Genomic DNA, 24720 nt, shown 5'->3' with positions numbered 1-24720 from the left:
AAAAATGAACAGTTGCAATATTCATTATTTTAAAATTAAAAAATATTAGTTATTCCTTGGTTTTGACATTAAATTATATGTTACTTATAAAATCAATTTTGATCGTTAAAAATAAACCATAAATCAAGTTGTGTATTTTTTAAAACAGTTTTGATATTATCTGCGAAAAATCGTTGATCGTTAAGAAAGAATATTTAAAATAAAAGGTGGTGAAATTATTACACGGTATAAATATGGTTTAAAATTCAACGGTTGAGTACGTGATTCATCGATCAAGATACTGTTGATGTTATTCATGTCTTTTGGTTTGTAGTTAAGTGACAATAGTTGAAACTATACCTTGTAAAATTATTGCACGGCAAAAACAGTATTCAAGATTTGGCGGTAGTCCAGGGTAAACATTGATCGATATACTTTTTATGTTATCTATTAAAATTGATTGAAAGTGGTGAAAATATGGCACAGTATGAATACTTTTTAAGATTCGAAGGTGGACCAGCATTTTATCAAATAAATCTGTTACGTTTTGCCAATCATTGCTGGTTTCTTCTGACGTGTAACAAGTATGTAACAAATAAAATTAGTAAATATTTTTTGTATTTTATTTATTTGTTAGATGTTTGAAGAGGCCAACAATTATTGGCAAAATACTACAGATTTACTTTATAAAGATGTTTTACGACACTTAGTGTCTTTGTTTTATTTAAAATGTATAAGTTAGTACAAGAGCAAGATAGAGTTAAAGATGTTCATTTTTAGAATAATCTTAAAAAATTTATTTGTCACTAAGTGACATGATTTAAAGTGAGTGTTTGATTTATTGTTTAATGAAATATGTACATTGTATTTAGTTTTCCTTTATAAGTTAAGTTTTGGATTTTTTTACCTCATTATATTTTTGTAGATATGCAAACAAGTATTAACATAAAAATCCTGATTATACCGATTTTCGTTTTGTTAAATAAGCTGGAATAATAATTCAAAAATTTAGAACTCCAAATAAAGCCTGACATCGTAATTCTATAATGACTTAGTCAATTGTGAAACATACGCTAACTGGGTGCAAATAACCAAATTTAATTTAAATCCTTAATTTTACAATGGAAAGCAAAAACTATGTACTCACTTAAAAAATTGTTTAAATCATGCAAGTTTTATCAGTTAACTCTGTTATTACAAAGAAGCCCAACTATTGTGCGTGTACAACAGATATATTATACGTTTTTTTAGGTAAGTTTACGTAGTGAACTCTAAATGAACACGATGCATCAATATAGGTAATATTGACATATAAGTTTATGTGTAGGAATCATCTTAATAGATGTAAAATTGAGTGAAAAGTTACTCCTGATTCTAAGAATATAATGAATATAACCTCGATGGAAAATACAAAAACAGGAAACCACGTTAATTCTGTAAAACATTTGATTAAGATGAGTTCCACATAAAGTTAAGGAGATTTTTATTTAGAAACCCAAGTAGTTTTTTAACCGAACCAATTCACTTACGTTTTTGTATGAAAATACACATCAATATTCACGTTTACCTCTCGTGCACAATTATATGTCTAAAAGTAGTACAATCATATGATTCTAAGTAAATTAAATAGTTTCTAACCTGTTGACATGGGCATGTATTACCGATTGTATGAAATTCTATTGAAAAATTTCTGAGTGACTTTCATTGTGTTTAAGAACTAAATGCTACATTCAATTCAAGTACTTCATTTTTTTTTTCAAGACATTTTGAGATCTCAATTTCGTAAGCAAATTTCAACTGTACGTCCATATTGTTATACGAGTTTTCATAAACAATAAGCAATTTGTAATATGAAAGAATCGGGAACACCATGTAAACAAGAAAGAATAATAATATTCAGTTTTAAAAAAAGGTCAGATCCTGATTATAATAGAAATGTACCTGAGGATATTCTTGGTACAGAGACTTGACAATATCTCTGGGGAGTCTTATGATGCATGATCATTGAGAATATAATTATTTGTGAGGACATAAAAATATTATATATTGATTGTATACAATGCTTGGAATCCAAAAGTAGATAATTAAAAACCAATTGACTACTAAATACTCCGAAAATTTCAAGGATCTGTTACTATGTGATGAAAACTTCAGACAGCTAATTAGGTACTATAATAATTTGCTTTTTTTTTTATGAAATTCAATGCAAATGTGTGTGTGTGTAAAAAAAAAAAAATCAGGTGTGGGTCTTGGGACCCCCAGCAGAAGTGAAACTTCCAACTCAAATGTTATTAAACTTGGTAAAACAGAAACTGAGAAAACTAGATTACACCTAATTTCAATAGGTCTTTAAGAATCCGATATGAAAATAGTAAAAAAATGTATTATTTTAACGTATTCGAGCAAGCGCGTGCATAAAATACATATACTTATGTTACATGTGATTCGCCAATTCTAAGTACTTTTATGTTTGCTATCATGTATGTATTAATATATGTACGAATTGTTGGTCATGTCATGCAAAACGAAACAAAAATTTTCACCATAGTGCCTCGAAAAAATGTTCTTTTGTCCCGCGTAACGAGACGAAAATTCCTTTTATTTAAAATTAATGTTCGTGCATTTAATACGACATCATATGTGTACAATGAATTCTTGTTGGAATCTTTGTATCGGATGAATAAAAATGTTTTTTAATTTTGGCTACCATAAAAGTAAAATAGTCCACTATATCTTATTGAGATTCAGGAAAACAATAGACATATAGCTATTTTCCATCGTAAAATTGTAATTTTTAATTTCTTTTGTTTTCTATAGTAACTTATAATTTAATATTAAAATTCACCTATGCTTAACTAATTTCTACCGATCCCAAAATTAATAAAAAGAATATAACTTTTGGTCACGTGACAATTTTTTTTATAATACATTATAGAGCACAGAAAATAAATCAATTTATAGGTGGTATATGAAAGTTGTAGCTTTGCCTTTGAGATATGACTTATTATTTTCAGAATTATTACGATTATTTGTGTAAATTCGGGTAACATATTTTTGCACCTCAATAATTATTTTCTGTACGTAGGATTATTTTTGGCCTATCTGACTTGGTTTTCGAGATACGACTGACTTTCGAATTTTGAGAGGTTATAATGTGACAAAAATGGACCTCTAGTATAGGCACAGCTGTTGTTTTTCTCTTTTTTTCTTTTTTCTCCCTACCTATACTTCAGCTTGAGCAAGTGCATCGGTTTAGTGTTTAGTCGTAGCGTAGAAACATACATACTAAGATACCTATAATGTATGTATACATACATAGGTATTAGAGAGATGGAGTGGGAGGAAGTGTATAAGAGAGGAGATTGAAGAGAGGGCTTGGGCTGCAGGGTGGGTGTCTACGGTTTTTCCAATAAAGGAATGTATTGTTCTAAGTTATAAGGTTAAGTTTGTCATACAACTTTTAATAATTTATTCAAACATTTATAAATATAAAAAGAAAAAAAAAAAAAAACACCAACAGAGACAGAAAAATATGAATTATTTTTTATTTGTAAAAGTGATGAAATGAGACACTTATAAAATAAACCAAGAACGCTGAATAGGGTGCAATAATAGCGTTACGTTGGTGTGACGTATTATTTGGGTCTTAGCTTGCGATTAATAATCTGGAATGTTAACAGGATACGTAGGTAAGACGTGGGGCTGAGGAATCTTCAAAAGTACGTCAAAAGATTTCCGAACTAGAAGTCGTAGTCGCCTTCGTCAACCCAAGCTACTTTTGAGGGGGGAACAAGTTTTAAGCGTTCGAAGTGGTTGCTGTGCTGACCACCGATGTGGAAAACACTAGTAAAAATAGTATTATGAATTCCCGAAAGATCTAGAGGCTACCACTACCGTCAAGAGTAATGGTGCATGCCCTACAAGTTAGTTATACCCGCGTTGAAAAGAAGGAAAGTTGGAAAGCAAATAATGCTTCAACAAACTTACTTTTATACTGAATATTAAGGCCTTACATGCGAAAAATCAGCGCAAGGTGTCTAAAGCGAAAATTGAACCGTACTCGTGGAGGACCGTATGGTAGCAAATATGGACTCTAACTACCCAGTTGACCATTCGAGGGTAAAAGTAAAAACTGTGAACTCTCTTAATGGAGGACCGTAAAGTAGCAGGGACGGACTCTTGCCACGTAGTTCACTGTTCTAAAGGTGACTGTTGATTGTCTGTTCACAGGGCCTCCGGGCCCTTTTATTAGGAGTAGCGGATCTCGATGACGCACTGGCTCGTAAATGACGCAGAAAAGATTGAGGGGGGAAATCTTGGAAAAAAAACAGTAACCGAAAATGTAACTGGCTAGAGCTGCTTTAGTTTAGCCACTTAGAAGTTAGCATTTCCCATATCCGGTTTGCTCCCTTACATGCCTCAAGGAAAGAGAAGGTGATGTATTTACTCATGCCCTTCCTTCCTCTTTTACATCCAAATTTTACAGATTTTTCCTTATTGTTAATATTAACATTAGGATAAAATATTACTAATATTCATTAATACTAGGCACTGTTGATTCATTCAATCAAACTTATTGTAAAAAGAGCGCTGAAAATCGCTTAACGTTCCGATTGAATGCTTGGGTAAATAAACGGTCAGTGTGTTACGGTATATTTTTATTAGCATTAATAATTAATGAGTAGCAACAGTAGCCGTTGTTATGTTACTTATAGTTATAATATAAGTAATGGTCATAATAACGATGATAGTAATAATAATATCAATAATAATAGTAATAATAATAGTAATAATAGTGATAGCAATAATAATATTTATAATAGTAAAGATAAAGTAAAGATAAACGATGGTAATAAAAATAATAGTACTGAGCCTGTTGCAAATTCACATAATTACATTTACGAGTAGTTTTAACTGATTATAATATAAGAACAATTAATAATGTTTGACAGAATTTTGGTTAACTTATTTGTCACTGTTAGTTGTCAGAGAAGAAGTGGGAAGTTCATCATGACCCTGAGGATTCGGAAATTTCATTACCTGTGTTAAAGGTAGAAACACGGACTCTCTCTCTCTTGACGTCACTGAGCTAGTAAAACGGGAAAGGGCAATAGGTGGCTTTTCCATTTCCTCTTACACATTGAAAAAGTCGCAAAATTATGCTGTTGCAGGTGGTGTGCGAAATCGGTAGTGTAATAAAGGGGATAAATTGAAAAATCATGCGTCTACAAAAATGAATGGTTAACCTCTTTTTAGATGTATATTATTCTCTGCTTTTAATGTTTTTTAATTCGGCGTGAAAAACTTTAAAGAAAAAGAAAAAAAATTTAATGTGGTTATACCAATATTCCAATAGTATTAAACTCTAAAAAAGTTTTCAATTTTTATAATAATATTTTGGAAATAAAGGAGATGTAGGTGCATGGGTAGTCAAGCGGCGGGTCGTCGGGCCCCTCAGCGACGAGCTTCTCCCCCAATGCGACGGGTGTCTTGGTGGGCTTGCAGTCCATCATCCTGAATCTGGAAAAAACTGCAGCGATGAAGGTGCTCTGACTCAAGGAGATCCGTCCGTTACTTTGTTGAATGTTTATGCCCAGACAATAATTGATACTCCCGAGGTCTTTGAGCTCGAAGCTGCGTGACAGCTCTAGCTTGATCTCCTGTACACGCTTGTTGTTGTTCGATGCGATGACGATGTCATCTACGTAAATCAGGAGGTACGTAATGCCACTTCCCCGATTGTCGGTGTAGACGCAAGGATCAGAGTTGATGCCGACAAGTCTGATGCGCTTGAGCTTCTCGCTCAGCTTCTTATGCCACTGGCGTCCGGCTTGTCGAAGTCCGTAAATCGCTTTCTTGAGTCTACATACCTTGTCTCCGGATTGCAGATCTCTCAGCATGACTTTGGCTTTCTCCGCCAAGTTAGGGTCCTTCTCCGCCCTCACCATCTCCGTCAGCGTCACCTCGAGCAATTCTGGGGTCCTCATGTGCACAGTAGTATCCACGTCGCCGTGTAGTTAAGCGGTGGCGACGTCTAGCTCAGATACGTTTAGGTCGTACTTGACAGACAAGGAGAGAAGCAGTCTCAAAGACTCGAGTCTGGCAACTGGAGCGAAAGTCTCGATAAAATCTACTCCTGGCACTTGAGAAAAACCTTGAGCGACGACTCTTGCCTTTCGGCGTATTAGCGAGCCATCTGCTCCAAATTTGTTTCGTAGGATTGTCCTGCAGCCAAGCACTCTACCGATCGCTGGCTTTTCGATGAGTTCCCAAGTGTCGTTGCTAACGAGGCTCCTCGTCTCCTCGTGGATAGCGTCGAGCTACTCTGAGCTGCCTGGTCCGTTCATGGCGTCCGTCAATGGAATCTCAGTGGTGACCATGGTGAAGCAGCCCACCCTTGGACTGTCGTCCTCTGCTGCGTCAACGTCCCCGTTCTCCGCTGCGTTAGGCTCCATGTCGTCCGATTTGGGTGGTTCCTCGTATGTGCTCGACAGGACGTTGCTCCGGTGGATTAAATCCGTGATAACGGCGCTGGAAAGAGATCCGGCATGAATCTCGTCCCTGCTGAATGCACGAAAAGGTGCCTCCTCGTCCAGCGTGTCCCCGTGCTTACGATCGTTTTGTCTGGCTTTGGAGTTGTCTCGGGAATGGAGTTCGATGTCCAGGTAGTCACAGAAGTCCTCAGTTTTGTCGGTCGGCTTGACTTCATCATCCGGATCGGCGCCTGGTAAGAACTTCACGTCTCTCGAGTTGCAAACTTTGTGTTCGCTCGGTATCCAGATGCGATAAGTAGTTGCCGTTTCCGTATAACCAACAAATTTGCCGGGGATCCCTCTGGCATCGAATTTACCTTTGGTTCGTGATTTATCAAGTATATACGCTCTGCATCCGAAAGGTTGCATATGTGCGATGTTAGGGCGTTTGCCATTCCAGATCTGATACGGCGTACCGTGAGAAATAGCTTTTGTCGGGCATCGATTACGCACGTAGTTGGCCGTCGCGATAGCCTCTGCCCAGAACGAAGGTGGCAAGCCCGACTCGATCAGCATGCACCTCGCCATTTTGACGAGCGTTCGATTCTTGCGTTCGGCCACACCGTTCTGTTGAGGCGTGTGGGGAACTGTTGTGTGATGCTGAATGCCGTTGTCCGTGAGTATTTTATTGAGAGCGTTGTTCATGTATTCGCATCCGTTGTCAGACTGGAGTGCCTTAATTTTCCTGCCTGTTTGGTTTTCGGCATGATTTTTGTATTCTTGAAATTTTTCGGTGGCTTCGCTTTTGTTCTTCATGAAGTAGATTGCACACCATCGACTCTTGTCGTCGATGAATGTGATGAACCAGCGATTGCCTGCCATAGTGGCGTTTCGCATGGGTCCGCATACGTCGGAGTGAGCGAGCTCTAGCAACTCGTCGGCACAACTTTTTCGTCTGGAGAAAGCGTGACTGGTCATCTTACCTGCGAGGCATATTTCGCACGGAGCATGACTGTTGTTGGATTGAAAGTCGAGACCCTCTACGCAGTCACTCTGTTTCATCAAAGCCATGTCTTGCGCGTTCAAGTGCCCGAGTCGACGATGCCAGACGTCCGCCTGGAGAGGCTTCGCCAGTGCACACGTCTCGATATTTCCACCTATGCAGAACAAATTTCCGACACGGTCAGCGACGATCGTCACATTTCCGTTCGCATCTCTTACTTCTGTGCAGTTCTTCTTAAAAACAACCTCTTTGCCTGCGTCGACGATCTTAGCGACTGACAGCAGCTTAGTTCGAAGGTCAGGGACGTAAAGCGCGTCTTTTAAAGTCATAGTTTCACACACGTTGTTACTGACGTTCACTCTGACATCACCTTTCGCTTTTACGACCGTAGTGGCGTCGCTGGCGAGTCTGAGTTGGTCATTTACAGCTTTGAGGTTGGAGAAAGCGTCCTTGGAGTTACATAAGTGCGAAGTGCAACCGCTGTCCATGCACCAGGTATTCGTTGCGCTCGTCTCTTGGGCCTGCGCCGTAAAACAGACATTTGCTTTCTCTGTCTCCGCTGGCTAAGCGCCTGCTTTCTTGGCGTAGCAGTCGGCTTCTTTGTGTCCCGCTTTTTTTGCAGAAGCCGCACTTGTACTTTTTCTTGTTCTTGCCTGATGTATTTGCGCTGGCATCGTCCTTCTTCTCGCCTTTGTTTTGGTTAAGCTTCTTCTTGGACTGTGCAAACATGGCGCTGGTGTCGTCGCCTTTTTGCTGCCTGGCGTAGTACTCTTCAATTGTTTTTATCTTGAGCGACTCGGCATCGGGCAAGGCGTCACGTGACTCGATCGCGCACCTAAAATTTTCGAAGCTTCTCGGGAGGTTGTATAGCAGCAAAATGGATAGAAGCTCGCCGTTTACTTGAATCTCCATGGCTTCGAGCTTGTCCACGCTGTTGAAGAAGTCGTTTAGATGCTCTTTAAGATCTGCACCCTCCTGCATACGCTTCTGCGTGAGTCTTTTGAGGAGTGTGGCTTTTCGAGCCGGCCCCTTGGATGCGTAAACATTCTCGAGTTTCTGCCAGACGTCCTTCGATGTGACACAGCCTCTGGTTTGTTTCAGCTCCGATGGCTTTATCGACAATATAATGTCTGCTTTTTCCTTTCGATCTTCGGCTAGCCACTGCGCTCGTGCTGTTCGAGCTATGGTCTGTGCCTCCGCTGTACCTCCGATTTTCGGCTCCGTTGAATCATCAGAGACGTACTTCCATGTACTGTTCTTGACGAGCAATTCTCCCATTTGGATTTTCCAGGTGTCGTAATTGTCCCTGGATAGCATTTCGAATCGCGCTGTGTATGTGTTGTCCGCCATTTTCGCTTGTTGGCTGCAACTGTTCTTTCTCTTTCTGTTTTCACCGTCTCGTTATCTAAAGACTTGCGTTTCTTAAGATAAGTCTCTTATGCGCGTTACCTGGGCCCATAACCTTTTGGAAATAAAGGAGACGTAGGCGGGTTTATAGTGAAATCGTTTATTCAAAGAGAAAGAGAGAATGCGTGTTACCTGTTGGTCGGGTAATAGCGAACTGAACTATAAAAATTTATTATAAAAGAGTACGCAACGCGACATCAAAATCGAGTAGTTAACGTGGCGTCGCATATGGGCGGTAAAATATGAGACCGTACTCTACATATAAAAATGTAGGGGCAAATGCGTAAAATGAATTGTATATTAACATAATATTTACCAAAAAAGTTCGCCAAACCGTTTTTTAAATCACTCATACTTAAATAAATTATTAAAACAATAGATTAAATTGTATTTATTCTTTTGTTTGCAGTAGAAGATCTAGGTTAGACCACAAATATTTATGAAAATCATGGTTATGATGAACATCCTTCGATTTTGCAATCATAATCGTATCTTACTAATATATAAAGTAGAAGCGCTAAAACCGTTGTAATCGCTAACCGCGAAAACTACTGAACCGATTTTGTTGAAATTTTGCACACTGATTCATGATACTTCCTAGATGGTTTTAGTATAGTTTTTATCTTAAAAAATTTAATAACAATAGCAATAAATGAGCTCAAAGTTTTGCAAAAATATGCCAGCTTTTCACTTTAGTTCAGTAAAATACGCTAGGTGGCGTCGACATAAAATCGAAGCTACCTGCAACATAATTAAATAAGTGTGGTTATAATAGGCTGGAGCATCTCCATAGTGTTGTAGTCGAGCTTCGGCAATTCAACGAGCTGTGTGGAAAATGCTGATAATAGTCTTGCAGCTGGGTATCCCGGTTACGGACGACACTCTTCCCTAAGGGGGAAGGGACCTGGGTGTCCATTCACCCTGAATCTCGACGAGTGCGATAAAAGAAAAAAAAATTAATTCCAACCGATGCCGTCTCTGCCACAATACCAGGAGTCATATCTAGCCAGAGCACAATCTGCTCCAACTCATCAGAGTTGTGAGGGAGTCCCACCATCCTACCTGGTGCAGTTAGAGAATTTGTGGCTACAAATGTAAGCAAGGGAAAACAGCTCTGAGCCCTGAGGAGCATGGGCAGCCACAATGGCTACCTTCTTGGTCGTCGCGTCCCCAATGCGCGCTTACCCACATGTTCCCGTTGTTGGTTACGATGAGCGGTTGGTTATCCGGGGAACGACCCGAGACGAGATATTCTTTAGTCAGCAGCGTACCTCCCTCCATCACAGTCTCCGTACATTGAGACTCCCAGGGTAAGAATCAAGCAACCCGTAGCCAGCTCTTCATGATCAGGAATAAGAATAGCCTGAAAGTTTCACCACTGGCGCTTTTTAGGGCCATTATAAGTATTTACGTTCCCTACTTAACCATCAATTTCATCGGTTCTTTTTAGAATCCACCTAAGTGTAAACTACCTTGCCAACAAATACATTTTTATCACCATTTCCGGAAGCGATTCGTCGACTAAAAGACTATATTAACTAAAGACGGGCACTATTTAACCAAGTCAGCCATTCACTAGCAGACGTCACCTGCGGAGTTGTTCTTCGCAAGGCTGGAAAACCTGGTGACCGACGACCCTATATTACTCTGAAATCTTTAAAGATCCTACTTCAGATTTTTTAATGAGTAGAAAATGCATTTGTGTTTTTGTGGCAATAAGTGGCAATAAAAATGTAGGGTTTAAGGTCCAGGACTTTGTTGCTCTGGTAATAAAGTTGTGAGAAATAAGGAAAAAAATTTTTTTTAATTTAAATTTTTTGGGGGTTAAAAATCTTAACAGCTTTAAAAAATAGCCGTTTTCGTGAATTACACGGGAGAAACTGTAAATCAACGGCTTCTTATGGCCACCGATTATTTTATGGCATAAAGTACGCACGGTACTTTTCAGCATAATAATTTTTTTGAATTTTTACACCTCATTATTTAACCAAATAAACTATATGGATTCCGAAAAAATTTGTTTTTAATAAAAAGATTTTTGTTCTGAGATGTATCAGAAATATGTGTAAAATTTCTAACTGAAAATGTTTCACATTACATGTCAACACACTACGGTGTTTTATTTAGTAAGTCTCGGGCGAAGCCGAGACGGGGGGCTGCTAGTAGGTTATATTTTAGACCCGATGTTGAAAACTTTAGTCCGTTGCTATATGTCATGAGATTGACACAAAAATTCTTATTTTTAATTTATACATTATGATAAAAATAAATGTATAAATTATTTCAAAAGTAGTTTACAACTATTAAGAATAGAATGTTGTTAAGGATTATTAAATAATTTTATAATCACTACTATCAATATTTAAAGTAATTTTTAAAAATCAAGATTCATTGAAAAGTTTACTAATATTTCCATAAATATATAACAGTAGACCCCTTTACATGTAAGAAACATTATCTTCCGGATGCAATGGCTGTAATAAGGAACTAGTGTAAGCCAGAATTTTTTATGATTATGACATACAATTAAAAATCACACAAGTTGAATGTTTTTTTATTTATTTCCAGATAATACAATACCAAATAACATACTGTACATTACTGTTAGGTTATTTTACTCCATATTATTATTTGCTTCATAAGACATAACAATATAACTTTTGGTAAGGTCGTTCTATGTGTACATACTGCAAAAATCGTAAAAAGAAGTTTTCTATAACCTCATCTACTGATAACGTTACATCTGAAGAATAAATTATTTAATTCAGAAGATTTTGAGGCAAATACATCTTATAGTTGTCTTGAAACACCTCAAAATGATGACAATTAAAATAAATGTTCAGCACATGTTATGTTCTCCTCGTAACAAACATAGTCCGTGTATCCAAAGGAATAAGAAAACTAAATCCAAAAACTCTCAAAAGGCGTTGTTATGCAATGTTAGAAAGAATAGTTATCTTAATTTTAAAAGAATAAACAATGTCTCTGACAGTAAAATGTACACTGTACTATGTACAACCAAAAATCCAAGCAAAAAATTTAAGTGAATAGTTCTATGGTTGTACTGCATAATGAATTTCCTACTAACAAAATGTATTTGTGATGTAAATGTTTAGTTTTGTGCATCAATATAAAACGTTGAATACATTTTTTAATGTATTTATAAAAGAGGGGATACATTATTTTGTGAATTCCAGAAAAAAATACAACTCAAAACATTTATAATAAAATACAAAATATATTAATGGTAGATATTTAAGTCCCATAGAAATTTCATAGAGATTACAAGAGTTTGTAGTATGTAGCAAAAGTGATGGAACTATTAATTAACCAGTTCATCTTAAAAACAGAAAATAAATTGTTTTTAACGTGAGAAAATTGGGAGAATTCATAAATAACTGGGAAAGTCCTTAAACAACTTTGTTTGAATGCAATAAAGTTGATGATTTTGTAAACGATATGAAATATGTAAATATTCTAAATGAATCTGATAATTTTGTAACCTAAAATATTGTAAACCTGGATTTTACTATTGACGTATGTAGAACAGAATACCATGGTAATGATAAGAAAATTTGGAAAACTGGATTTATTCATTACTGTTATTTGTTGTCTAAAGTAAAAAAAAATATGAGAAAGTTTTTCAAAAAAACACATCTTTTTATAGTATACCTAACATCACTGTAAAATTATTTTATGTAAAATTAAACTAAATATTAAATAGTATTAACAAAAAAATTTTTTTTTGTTATTGTTGTAACTACAGAATTGTAAAAAAAATATGTACCTCATGCTCGTATTATTTGAATATAATATCAATTGACAAAATTTCTACAGAAATCAACAAACGTATTTCTGCAGAAATTTTATTAAATACAGAATTTAGAAATTTAGCCATGAAACATGTCTTCTGAGCCTTTTTACAAACTCAGTCTATGTCTTGTAAAAAATCAAATTACATTTACGAAAAAGTTTTTGAAAAAGGTTCGTAAAACAACTGTCTTTCAAAATCATGGGAACTTGTGTACCCAAACATGAAGTTATACTTCTCTGGCAGACATTATAAGAATGTATGACTGTATACGAATGTAGATACACCTTTTACGAAACGATATTTTGAACAATTCACTGCGATGTATTAAATGTAGTACGATTATTATTGGAATAATGATTTCTTGTAAATAGGTATGATTTCGATAATTATTTTAGTATTCAACAAATAAACAGTTATAAAAAATGTATTAAGTAGATAAAAAAAGTACCGAGTATATCAATGGCATGACGTACTTTCAGGCAGGCCAGTACGCAAGTGCTCGCTTTCATCGAATCTTCTGAATAAATCAAAACAACTCTCTATGCTGGTAATATTTATTAGGCTGCGTTTATTACATGGGTCTCAAATAGTCAACAGAACGTCACATCGTCAGAGAAAAAGTTCCGCCATTACCATTTCTATTTGTTACGCCTTTCTGTGTCCATTGTAGGAAGTGTGCATCGTGCAGATGGAGCTGAACGAAGTGATGCATTAAGACATAAGCCAATGAGAACCAATCATTTAAGTGGCAAACCTTTGGTGTGATACATTTGATAAAAATTATTAATTACTTTCTTTGTTTTTTTGCAATGCAAACATAACTGTAAGAGCTATAAGTTTAATCACAAGACGACCCTTTATTATAATTCGTTAGGTATAAAGTATCTTACTATTTCGTTAAGTGCCGCAGCCACGCATCACTTTGTTTCGCTCCATGTGCACAATGCACACTTTCCACAACGGATATGCACCACAAATAAAAATGGTAGTAAGGAAAATTTTTTGTCTGACGCTGTGACTTCCCGCTGGCTCTTTCCATCCCATGTAACCACAGCCTTAATTTGCGCTTGCACCTGTCACATATGCATGCACACTCATTCTTAATTGAGTAAATAATACCCCTAATATACATTTCAAAGAAGGCTTAGAAAAAACAGTCTGCAGTACTGCTTTATCTTAAATGGAGTAGTGCTGTATGTTGGCATGTGACATGCCAGTTATCGTAACTTGACTTAAAAAATCACCTTATTTACTAATTAGAAAATTTGGAAAGAATAACACGCATTGAAAAACAGATAATTTATTCATAAGACCTCTTCTGAGCAAACGAATAATTATAAAAAGATGAGAATAACTCAAAACTAAGCTTGACAAATGATAAAAAAAAAAAAGAAATGAAATAAATATCAATTAATTCATTTTCATCTCAGAATTTTTATCGCTGAGTTAGTAGGTGTCTACTTTAGCAAAGCTGCGTGTCTTTTTTCTTTATTTAATAATTTTTGGTAGTTTTAGTACAAACAAAGCTAAAAATGAAGGTTCTGCCGTGAAACGTAACATTTTTTATTCTGTATTAAATGATAATTTGTGAGGCGCATTTATGTCAAACGATCCTTCCCTCTCACCCTCCCCCCTCCTCAATACATCTGATATCATTATTTTCACCATGGCAAGGTTAAAGATTACACAGCAGCTGCCAGGGCAGAACTTTTGAAAAAAATAAGCATAATACACTACTGAATTTTTTAATAACAATTTCGACTTATTATTGCATAAAGATAATGAAGGAATTGTATCTTTACTTATAGATGGGCTAGAAATTTCTTCGCTTTTTTGACATTTTAAAAAAAAAGTGTGCTCCACGGCTTTAGTGTATGAATACACTTACCAAGTATTAATAATACGCAAAACCTCCGTTCAATTTCAGTACTCTACACCCTTGCCGTCTCCTTGTAAGATGATAAAGAGCAGGCCCTGTATGGCCTAGGATGGTAGCCTCGGTTGACGGTGACTAGGACGTAAATCCCGCAGAGGATAAACATATCCTTTGCTTTCTGATAGCTTTGCAACCAGGTGCTCAACTTTTATGCAGGTGGCTGCCGTATCCCGTTGACTATGTAATGTTTGAGAACGATAGGGTACCTTCTCAACAAGAGGCATAATATTTTTAAACTGAAAATATGTAAGAAAATTGTAACGTGTACGGATTAGAACATTGCACTACACGCTATAGAAGATAAAGTTTTTTTTAGAAATTGCAAGCACTAGTCAAAAAATTGTAAGAAAGTTTTTATATAAATAAATACTTATTGTATACATAAATTATTTAATTTTACTCATTTGTTGTTTCTAAAATAAACAAATAATAATTTATTCAATTTTTGGAAAGCGGTCTTACATGATGCTCTTCTAAGCCTTCTTTTAGCTATATATTATTCGTATTATATACGCATTTGTTGTACTCAAGAATAAGTATGTCAGCATAAATAATAGATGTGAGCGACGTTAGAGATGTTATCAGTGTGTAGAAAGTTATTTTAAAATCATTGTAAGATTTGACTAATTCGGTCAATTTCTTACTGGCCTCTGTACTTTTCTTGTCTACACAATATTTTCTTCACAATTTCTTATATGTTGAATATTAAAATATTTATTGAAATCATACCCACTTACTGAATATCATTATTCCAACAACAATTGCACCACGCTCGATACATCGCAGTGAGTTATTCAAAACTTTGTTTTATATAAAATGTATCAACATTAATAAATCGTCAGCCACAGAACCATAACTTCATACTTAAATAACCCAGCACCTACTGACTTTTGGTTTTAACTACCGATCGCCTGTGTTTTATCTGTTAAACATTGGAAGACTGACAACGTGAGTATTAACAACATTTGAAATTACAACAGAGTCTAGTGACATATGGTTTTAAAATTTCACTTCGGCCAGGGGTCCAGGGACCACATTATAGGTTTCGAGAGTTAATGTCACACATTATTAAATTTTTTAAAAATAATTTTTGGTTAATACTTTTTGGCAAACGTTCAAATGTAATAAACAATACGTTTTTTGTATACCAATGTTTCGTAAAGTGTTGATCTCTCCAGGAATTATAAACAAGTTTAACAATAAATCAATACAAAACCAACAAATTATGAATACAAGTTCAAGCGTGCATATTACCTTTTATACGGAAGTTTGACTCAAAAGATCCAAAAATTATTGAAAGACACTAAAGAGGTAAGGTACCCAGTAGTTGGACAGAAATAAAAATAGCACCAGTAGTTGGACAGTCCAATATAATTAACATTTTCGAATAGAAGACGTTTTCAAATAGAAAAAAAAATTTATTTATAATCCATCAATGCATAATAATGCCTGATGCAAAAATTTATCTTTAAAATTCTTTTTCTTTTTTACGTAAAAAAATATGTTTTAAATGCGAAGCATGTAAGATTGCTTTCCAAAAATAGATCCCTTTAATAACATAGGAGTGTTCCTATACTCAGTACTTGGACACGGAAAAAATCGCTAAAAATTATAGTTTATAGTTGGGCATAGAACGTTCAAGTTATTTTCTAACAAAAGTCACCTTGCAAAATGTGTATTATTATAATTTTTATTGAGTTTATCAGAGTTAAACACATCGAAAAATATAAATAACTCTGTCCCAGAATAGCTTCCATTCGATAACATAAGATTTTTCCTATACCTGGTACTTGGACAGTAAAAAACACTTAAAATTATTGATTATTACTGAATATAACATGTTAATGTTGCTGTTGAAAACTAAAATAAAGTTGAATAATGACCAGAAACAATACCTTGTAGTGAAAAAAAATATAATCATTGAGTAGTGGAGAGATGTGAGAAAGCATTTTAAATTTAGGTCCACCCTAACCTCCTATCCATTTAATTAATATGGGGTATCCAACTACTGGTTCCAAGTCTCATGTTGGTCCTACTACCTGGACACTGGTGTCCAGATACTGGGTCTTGATGATTTTTCTTTGATATTAATTTTTTCTTTGTTGGTTAACCTGAAATTTTTTTTTTTTCTAATTAATAAAAAAAAATTTTAAATAATTAATGCAATTTTTTTTTCAACACCATTTTTTGTTAGTTTTTTATAAATCAGCAAAGAAAATTTCAACTGTCAAAAGTGTCTAACTACTGGGTACTTTACCTTATGGAAGGCAAGAAACGCCATAACTAGTATCGAATCATTATGATTTTTTTTTACGAGCGCGAGTGGCTCAGTTGGCTAGGTCGTGACTTGGCACGTGAAAGACCGCAGTTTGATTCCTGGCCAGTGCGACTTTTTCAGAAAAGTACCTCTGAGAATTTTTACATGTGCTTTTTCACCACGCAATACTCTTCGTGAATGGGGTAGAAGGTAGCCTTCTCGCAGCAAACTTGTCCCTTTCTAAAGTGTCAAGTGCCCTAAGTAGAGGACCTTGTGTACCCGGACGTATAACACTATAATTAAAGACTTTTTTTACCCTACATCGCTTTGATCTCCTCTAATATTCAGATTCAGATAATCCTAATTTATTAAAATAACTTGTTCACTCCGATGAAGTACAGTTTTTTTGTATGACTATTTCATGCGTTGGTACTATTCTTTAAATGCATAAATTTAACGCTTGAAATTTACAAAATAAAGTTATTTTTTAGCATAAGTACATATCTAGAGGTCGATTATTTTTGGGTCTCTAACATAAAGTGCACTTTTATACAATTTAAGTGATGATTTGTTTGTTAGAATTTTTTTTACTAATGTCAGATTTACATCAAAAAAACTTTATAAAAACTTAAAGTTAAATTTCAAAAATTGAAAAAACTAATTAACAATAATAATCGACTGTATGATTAAAGCTCATAGAGAGTCTGAAAACGTTAAATGGCGAAGGGTTGCCACCAGGCTGGAGTATGCAGTTAGCACCAAATGGCCGAATGTTTTTCATTGATCACAACGAACGGGCAACAACATGGGTTGATCCAAGAACAGGTAGACCAAGTTCAATACCATGGCATAATATATCTTCATCAACGCCAAGAAGTGATATTGATCAGCTGGGACCATTGCCCGAAGGCTGGGAAGAAAGAGTTCATACGGATGGTAGGATTTTCTTCATTGATCACAGTAAGTTTTCTTTCTTTCGTTGATATTATCAATATTATACAAGTATTTCATAAAACTATTGTATTTATATATACTGTTCAATGTCTCTGAGGATATAAAATTTACATTGGTGACTATTTACACTGATAAGGTTTGATAGTCAGATGAACCAATCAATTCTTTGCTTTTAGAACTAATTTTTAAAAACCAATAACTGTAATTTTTACCATGCTGAAAAAATCTAGCACACCTTAAGGAGTATCTAGTTTACCGAAAAACTATTGGAAATCATGAACTGTGTATGTATACATACTATAAAAAGAATAAGAAGACGTACTTTTTGCTTTTGTCTAATAATGATAATTTAAATCGCGTAACACTGTACCTGGCTACTCGGTATATGCACACAACAATATCAAGCATAAAGCTGCAAATAGCTGTGCAGCTCTGGCCCCTCTGATATGACCTCCGTGCCCCAATTTCGTACCCCAAAGTTCTCAGCACAGCTGTTGATTTTTCCACTAATACTGGCTCACCGTTGACGAGCCAGTATAATGCCCCCAAGGAGCCACTGACCACGAACTCTAGAGCCACTAATTAATTCGATTCTCTCGAGAAGGGCATAAAGTGTGCCTTGTGGCTCTAGCTATTCTTAGCTACGAAGCCACTATTGCATGAACCCAGTTAGCCACTAACTTGGAGTGAAAGGCACGGAACTGCGTCGCCCTCCCTGTCTTGCGCACCTTGTGCATGCTAAAATCAGAGTATAGCCACACAAACCGCACTCACCAACGTTATAATAACCTTCTGTACCATGAGCATTCCTGGTCCTGTATGTCGGCTCCGGTCTTGGCTTTCTCGTAACCCAAGCAACCCTATCTTATCCAGACAGCCAAGACGCCGTATGTTCCTTCCCAGTCAACAAGACCCACAGGAAAAAGCTAAGACTAATTGTGAGTCATAAAATAAATGCTTTCAACTGCATGTCGAATTTCTTAATTGCTTGACAACAGCCAACTCGAATGGAAAAACTTAACTGTTCAAGACCACACGAAGAGAAAAATTATGAAGCAAACTTAAAGTGTCAATGGAAATGCCTCCCCCCTTTTTTGACCCTATGTGATTGGCTCATGATGAGTATTCTTTCAGCGCATAGCCCACAAGCATAAGCGCTAGCCACGGAGCAAATTTATGAAGATACTGCCTTTTTTACATCATGCCCATGCATTCTTGGGAAAAAGAAGATACCGTAATATAGCAGTTATATATAGGTACGTATACACTATAGCTAACTACAGTACGGCATCCCCTCTCTCCTGAAAACGCATCGGAACGATGAAAAAAAAAGCCAGTGCCTTCATGCGTTTCCTCCATGGATAGTGCTTAGGCTTGTGTACTATAGACTTACATGTGTTGAAAGCATACACGTTATGAGCCAATCGCATAGGGACAAAGAGGAGAGGGTATTTACATTAAAATCTTAAATAATTAGTTAGTGAATGATAATTAATTTCATTCCTGTCTGATATTTATGGAAAGTGTTCTTTTAACATTTTTGATAAATCGCAATGAACTTGCAATCCAAACAATTAAAAAAGTACAAAGGATTTTTTTTTTACTCTTACTACTTTGTGTAGTAAAGCAAATAATGTCGAAATTACTCTTTAGTTTTATTTATCCACGGATTGGTAAAGAGGAGCAGTAACTGAATTTGTTGATCTTTATTTGAGATGTTAGCTTAAAACATCTATTTATGAAAAAAAATGTATGCCTCTAATGATATTATTTCGGGTTTGGATGTATTATTCTGTTAATATTATTTTAACTGCATCCACTACAATAAAAAATACTCTTAACACCATACAAAAAGTAATATGAGTACTGTTTGTTGTGATTGTGATGTTGTATTGCGTGAAAGTAAAGGATGAAATAAAGTTTTTGACTATTAATACTTATTGGTTATTTTGGATAAATCACTTGACTGCAATGTTTAATAAGCATCTACTTGCATTTTATTCAGAATTATACTTGAATACAATGGCTCTATTACAAGATACTCTAAACTGTGTATAAGACCCTGGGAATGGTGAAGTGCCGAGAAGCATGGTCTAGAGTGAATTGACATAATTAGCCAAGAAGAGTGTTGGTCAGACAGCCTCGAATAAGTACATATAGAAGAAAGAGGTGGAACAGCAGCAAAACTGTTGTGAGTATAGCCGGAAAATTTTAAACCCTACAGTCCCCCTCTTTGCCATTCAGTACACACTAGAGTCGCTCAAATTTTATTTGTAATAAAAAAATTTGAAACAAATACATGTCAATGGCCTGTATGAAACGTAGCACTAGTTTTTTAATTTTTCATAAAAACTATCTATGTTTTATACTTTTGGCGAAAACTAGCCATGCTGTTGGGTTTCTCTTGAATTATAGCGTTTCTAACAAATTTTCTGCCAATTTTCACGTGCCTACGAGATTTTCAGAGAATTCGGAGTCATTATACATGATAATGCTATGGAAAAAAAATTTTCTTTGACGTTACACATTCTGAAACTGCACAATACTCGTACAGTTTTCGCTAGATAGGCGCCGGATGTGACAGAACTGTTGTTTCCGCATAAGAGTCTAGTAGAAACGGTGTGGTTTTTTTTAGTATTTGCATACCTTTAATATTTTGACCTTGTGTTTCCATTAACTATCTTATCTGAATTTCCCCTTAAATATTTGGAAAATTCTCCTTACCTCCGATCAATTGTCTTCTAATATTTTTTTTTAATACCGCATGAAGCTTGCATACCAAGTCATTTATATGTTCATCACTGTGTTATTATCACTTCAAAGTCTACTTAACCCTGTATTCTTTACACACCTAGTAGTTTTTGTACTCTTTAGTTATTGTTAAGGTTCGTGTTCTTTTGGATCTGTTTCTTGGATTTAATCTACTGTCTCAACATCATTTTTCTACACCTACTTCTTCATAAAGTATGTACTTTATAAGGTAGTGTTAGAATTTGGGAAGAGATATGTTGTTGCTCAATAAGAAAGACAAAGGTTAAAGAAAAGAATTTATATTTCTCAAAATAAACTTAGAAACTAATACAACGATATTTTAACGAGAAAATGCCATTAGAGAAATGAGCGTAAATAATTGTTTCTTATTTCGAATAGTATTTGTAAAGTTAAATCAAATTTAAATAGCGTTCGGCAATTTAGCCTTAACTAAATCAAAAAGATAAATCTATTAAAGATAGATCTTAAAGTATCCCGTTGGCTTTTACTCAACATATGATCTGACTAAACTACGGAAAATCTAATAAAATGGCTTTCTTACAACTTTACGTGTGCCGCAATTTCTCTTACAACATAATTAAGGGAAAAAAGCATGAGACCTCGTGCTCAAAAAAATATCGCTGGGGATAGTCACTAGCTTTCCACTTGAATGAAACTTAGAACGTAAATTATCCATCACGACGTGAATGATTTTATCCTGTGAGATCGATTTGAGAAAGAGATGAACGGCATCATATCACCGACTTTACAAAAATCCCAACTTATGCGCTCGAAAATCTCGTGCTACTTACGACCAAACGGGAAATCTTGGAGAAAGAAAAAATGGTGTCACGCTAGTTCTGCCTCATGAACTTAAAATTTACTTAACGCGAGAGAAGGTTAAGTGTGAGTCCCTGGATCCCTGACAGCTCTCACCAACGATCGCCAAAAAAAGTCTTTTTCCTGGCTTTCAACTCGCGTCTCTCCCTCGTGATACCATTCCACGGCGCATTCCCAAAACCGCGCAGCCCCCCTCGAAGCAGTTTTAATAATCAGAAATAAGTCGTCTGCTTCAGCAGCTTTTCTTAGAAATTCCAACATATCTCGTTATTCGATTAAAATGATTGCTTTTAGAGAACATTATCTTCATAGTAACTGATAGTTTATTCCTTACGGAAGGAACTTTCATAAGTATAAATTGATATGTTTTCGAATCTAACATAATAGTACACATTTATTTATACTTAAATTACTTTCAATGTAAGTGTAACTGCACTATGACGTATGTTATTGCTTTACTCGGGTAATATACACTCCAGTTCGTATAAGGTACTTATCTATGAAAATAATAACATTTTTCTTATGAATAGTTTACCTAGTTAATTTAATTAAACTAATCAAGATAAGCTTAGTATTGTCTAACGTCTAATATATCATCAGAAGAATTAGCTTCAAAATGCGTAGTCTGGTCGAGTAAGGCTAGCCACAAATTTTATTTTTAAAGTACTTTTATTCGCGAGTTTATCAAGAAAAATTGTGATTACTGAGGGCGAAAAATTCAGATTCGTTACTTTATTGTCATTGTATTATTACAATTCCTTTGGATATTTTTAACACTGATAATGCTTGAGCAAACTTTTTTTGTTTTTTATAAGTTGCTGGATAGGCAATCAATGGTCTGCACGTTCAGTAGAGTAATAATGTAAAAAAATAATGTTTTCGCGGGAAAAAAGTAGACCAGAAAAAAAATTGTCTTTAATCTTATATGGGTCTAATGATACCCAGTCTATAACGTAATAATAATCGATATTAAAAAATGTAAAAATAATTTCGATATAACTACATAAAGGAGACAACTTAAATTAGATTTCCAACAGTTTGTACAGCAAGCTATTATGAACCGAGCTAGAAAGTTGGCAAGCTCGGCTTGGAGGGTGCTAGGGAGAAGAGTCACCAACCAATCGAATTAGAGCATTACGAAGTATACATGTATATGTAGTGCCATGTTTAGAAGAGATACACGTAGATAAACTTTCTATTGTAAACCGAAGGCTCGTTTCTCTAATGCCCTCTGAACTGAGCTTGCCAACTCGTAGCTCTATACCAATACACACAATACCTTACAGTAGTTTCGTCATTTCTTACCCATACATTGACTTGGTATGAAAATAAGCGATATTTTAATTTGATTATTTTAGATTGAACAGAAAAAAATTGTATGGTCGACTATTTAATTTTCGAGGTAGTCATACTTAGTTGAAAAACTTATTTTAATACGCTGTCTAATAGAAATTTATATTAGAATAACTTTTACTCAAATGTGAAATGCTGAGTCGTTGTAAATTAAAGAAGTACTTGTAAACACAATCACACTTTTTGCTGATTCTATTTGGATCATAAAAATATTATGTTTAAGATTTTGTAAAAATGAATGGAGAAGTGATTAATTATGTTCCGTGCATGCACAGATGGTAATATAAACTTCTTTTCTTTAAAGAAAGAAATTTCAATTTTTAAAATTCAGACTTAGTAAATTTTAATTATTATTGAAAAAGGTCGAACATTGGTTTTATTGTGTATATACTCCACCAAGATTCTTGAAAATAGGAATGGTATAACTATACTTTTTCTTTGCAGTACATTACAAGCCATCTACTAGAGTCAATAATGTGGTATAAAATTAAATATTAGTTGTTATTCTAATTCAAAATGGGTATCATAACATTCTCGTGATGAAAAAAATTTATTTTTAAGCTTCATTTCGTTCCTGCGATAACATTGTTTATTTTTAATTTTACTTCTCAATTAAGGAAGAATCAGCACCAGGGGCATGATTTTTCACTATTTCCTAATATGACTATTGTTTAACTGTTCTGACAGTTTTATTATACGTTCACAATCAATACACCAAAGAAGTCTTATTTGAAAAATTTTATTGTAACACAGTGCGACTAAGCCAGTGAATTTACAGATGATTAGCGCTAAGTTCACAAAAATTTAACCAGAGATAGCTAAAAGTACAAATTATTTTATTATTAATAATTTTGTGAATTGATCTTAGTTGGAACAGTGGAATCGTCGATTAATTTTGCATTAAAAATTTTTTACCGGAAACCCGTGACAAGTGAACTGAATCTTATACACCCTGAATGTTGAAATATGCGTCAATTATTTTATACATACATATTTATGTCATTAATAACCATCGAGTGAGTAACAAAATCAAAGTTAACTATAAAAATAAAGATACATTTTTAAACAAACAAATAGCTGTTAAGCTTATTACAATACTAGCAGCCCCCCGTCTCGGCTTCGCCCGAGACTTACTAAATAAAACACCGTAGTGTGTTGACACGTAATGTGAAACATTTTTAGTTAAAAAATTTTACACATATTCCCGATACATCTCAGAACAAAAATCTTCTTATTAAAAACATATTTTTTCGGAATCCATGTAGTTTATTTGGTCAAATAATAAGGTGTACAAATTGAAAAAAATAATTATGCTGAAAAGTACCATGCGTTCTTTATGCCATAAAATAATCGATGGCTATAAGAAGTTGTTGATTTGATTTCTTCTGTGTAATTCACGAAAAGGGCTATTTTTTAAAGCTGTTAAGATTTTAAACCCCCAAAAAATTTATATTAAAAAAAAATTTTTTTTCTCATATCTCACAATTTTATTACCAGAGCAACAAAGTCCTGGACCTTAAACCCAACATTTTTATTGCCACAAAAACACAAATACATTTTCTACTCATTAAAAAATCTGAAGTAGGATCTTTAAAGATTTCAGAGATTGCTGTGAGGGTACAATGAAAAGCTGATCTCTCACGTAATGGACTCTTAAGTTGACGATTTTGACGCTGCTGTTTCAATCTCGATAAATTTTCTGCGTCAGTTTCTTGACGCCTCAAATTGTATTCATTAGATACATTTGAGGTTTTCTTTCCAATATACCCTTTTGCGACTATTGGTATGCTTACGACTTTTATGACCCCTAAAGGCTATTTTCAGTCAACTTTGTTAATTTTAATACATTTGTTGGCAAGGTAGTTCGACGTCCGATGGCCCTAAAAAAGATCGATGAGCTTCTTAAGTTAACTCTTTCTTGACTGCAGTTAACAGCAATTGTGACTGCCTGGA

At 34.9% G+C, this 24720-nt stretch overlaps 1 protein-coding gene across 6 annotated transcripts in view; it reads left to right on the top strand.

Moving 5' to 3' along the window:
- Positions 1–24720, top strand: part of Nedd4 (E3 ubiquitin-protein ligase Nedd4) — a 314193-nt gene that overhangs the window by 125065 nt on the left and 164408 nt on the right. For all 6 annotated transcript variants that reach the window (XM_089589946.1, XM_089589950.1, XM_089589949.1 and 3 more), the window contains one exon: positions 17562–17829. In XM_089589946.1, coding sequence (XP_089446072.1) covers positions 17562–17829 — 268 coding nt within the window. The remainder of the gene's footprint in view (positions 1–17561; positions 17830–24720) is intronic.

Source organism: Copidosoma floridanum, unplaced genomic scaffold (assembly GCF_036245765.1).
Source record: "Copidosoma floridanum isolate Cflo_tuat_1 unplaced genomic scaffold, Cflo_Japanese_pri ptg000011l, whole genome shotgun sequence".
Lineage (NCBI taxonomy): Eukaryota > Metazoa > Arthropoda > Insecta > Hymenoptera > Encyrtidae > Copidosoma > Copidosoma floridanum.
This window is presented reverse-complemented; position numbering and strand designations above follow the sequence as displayed.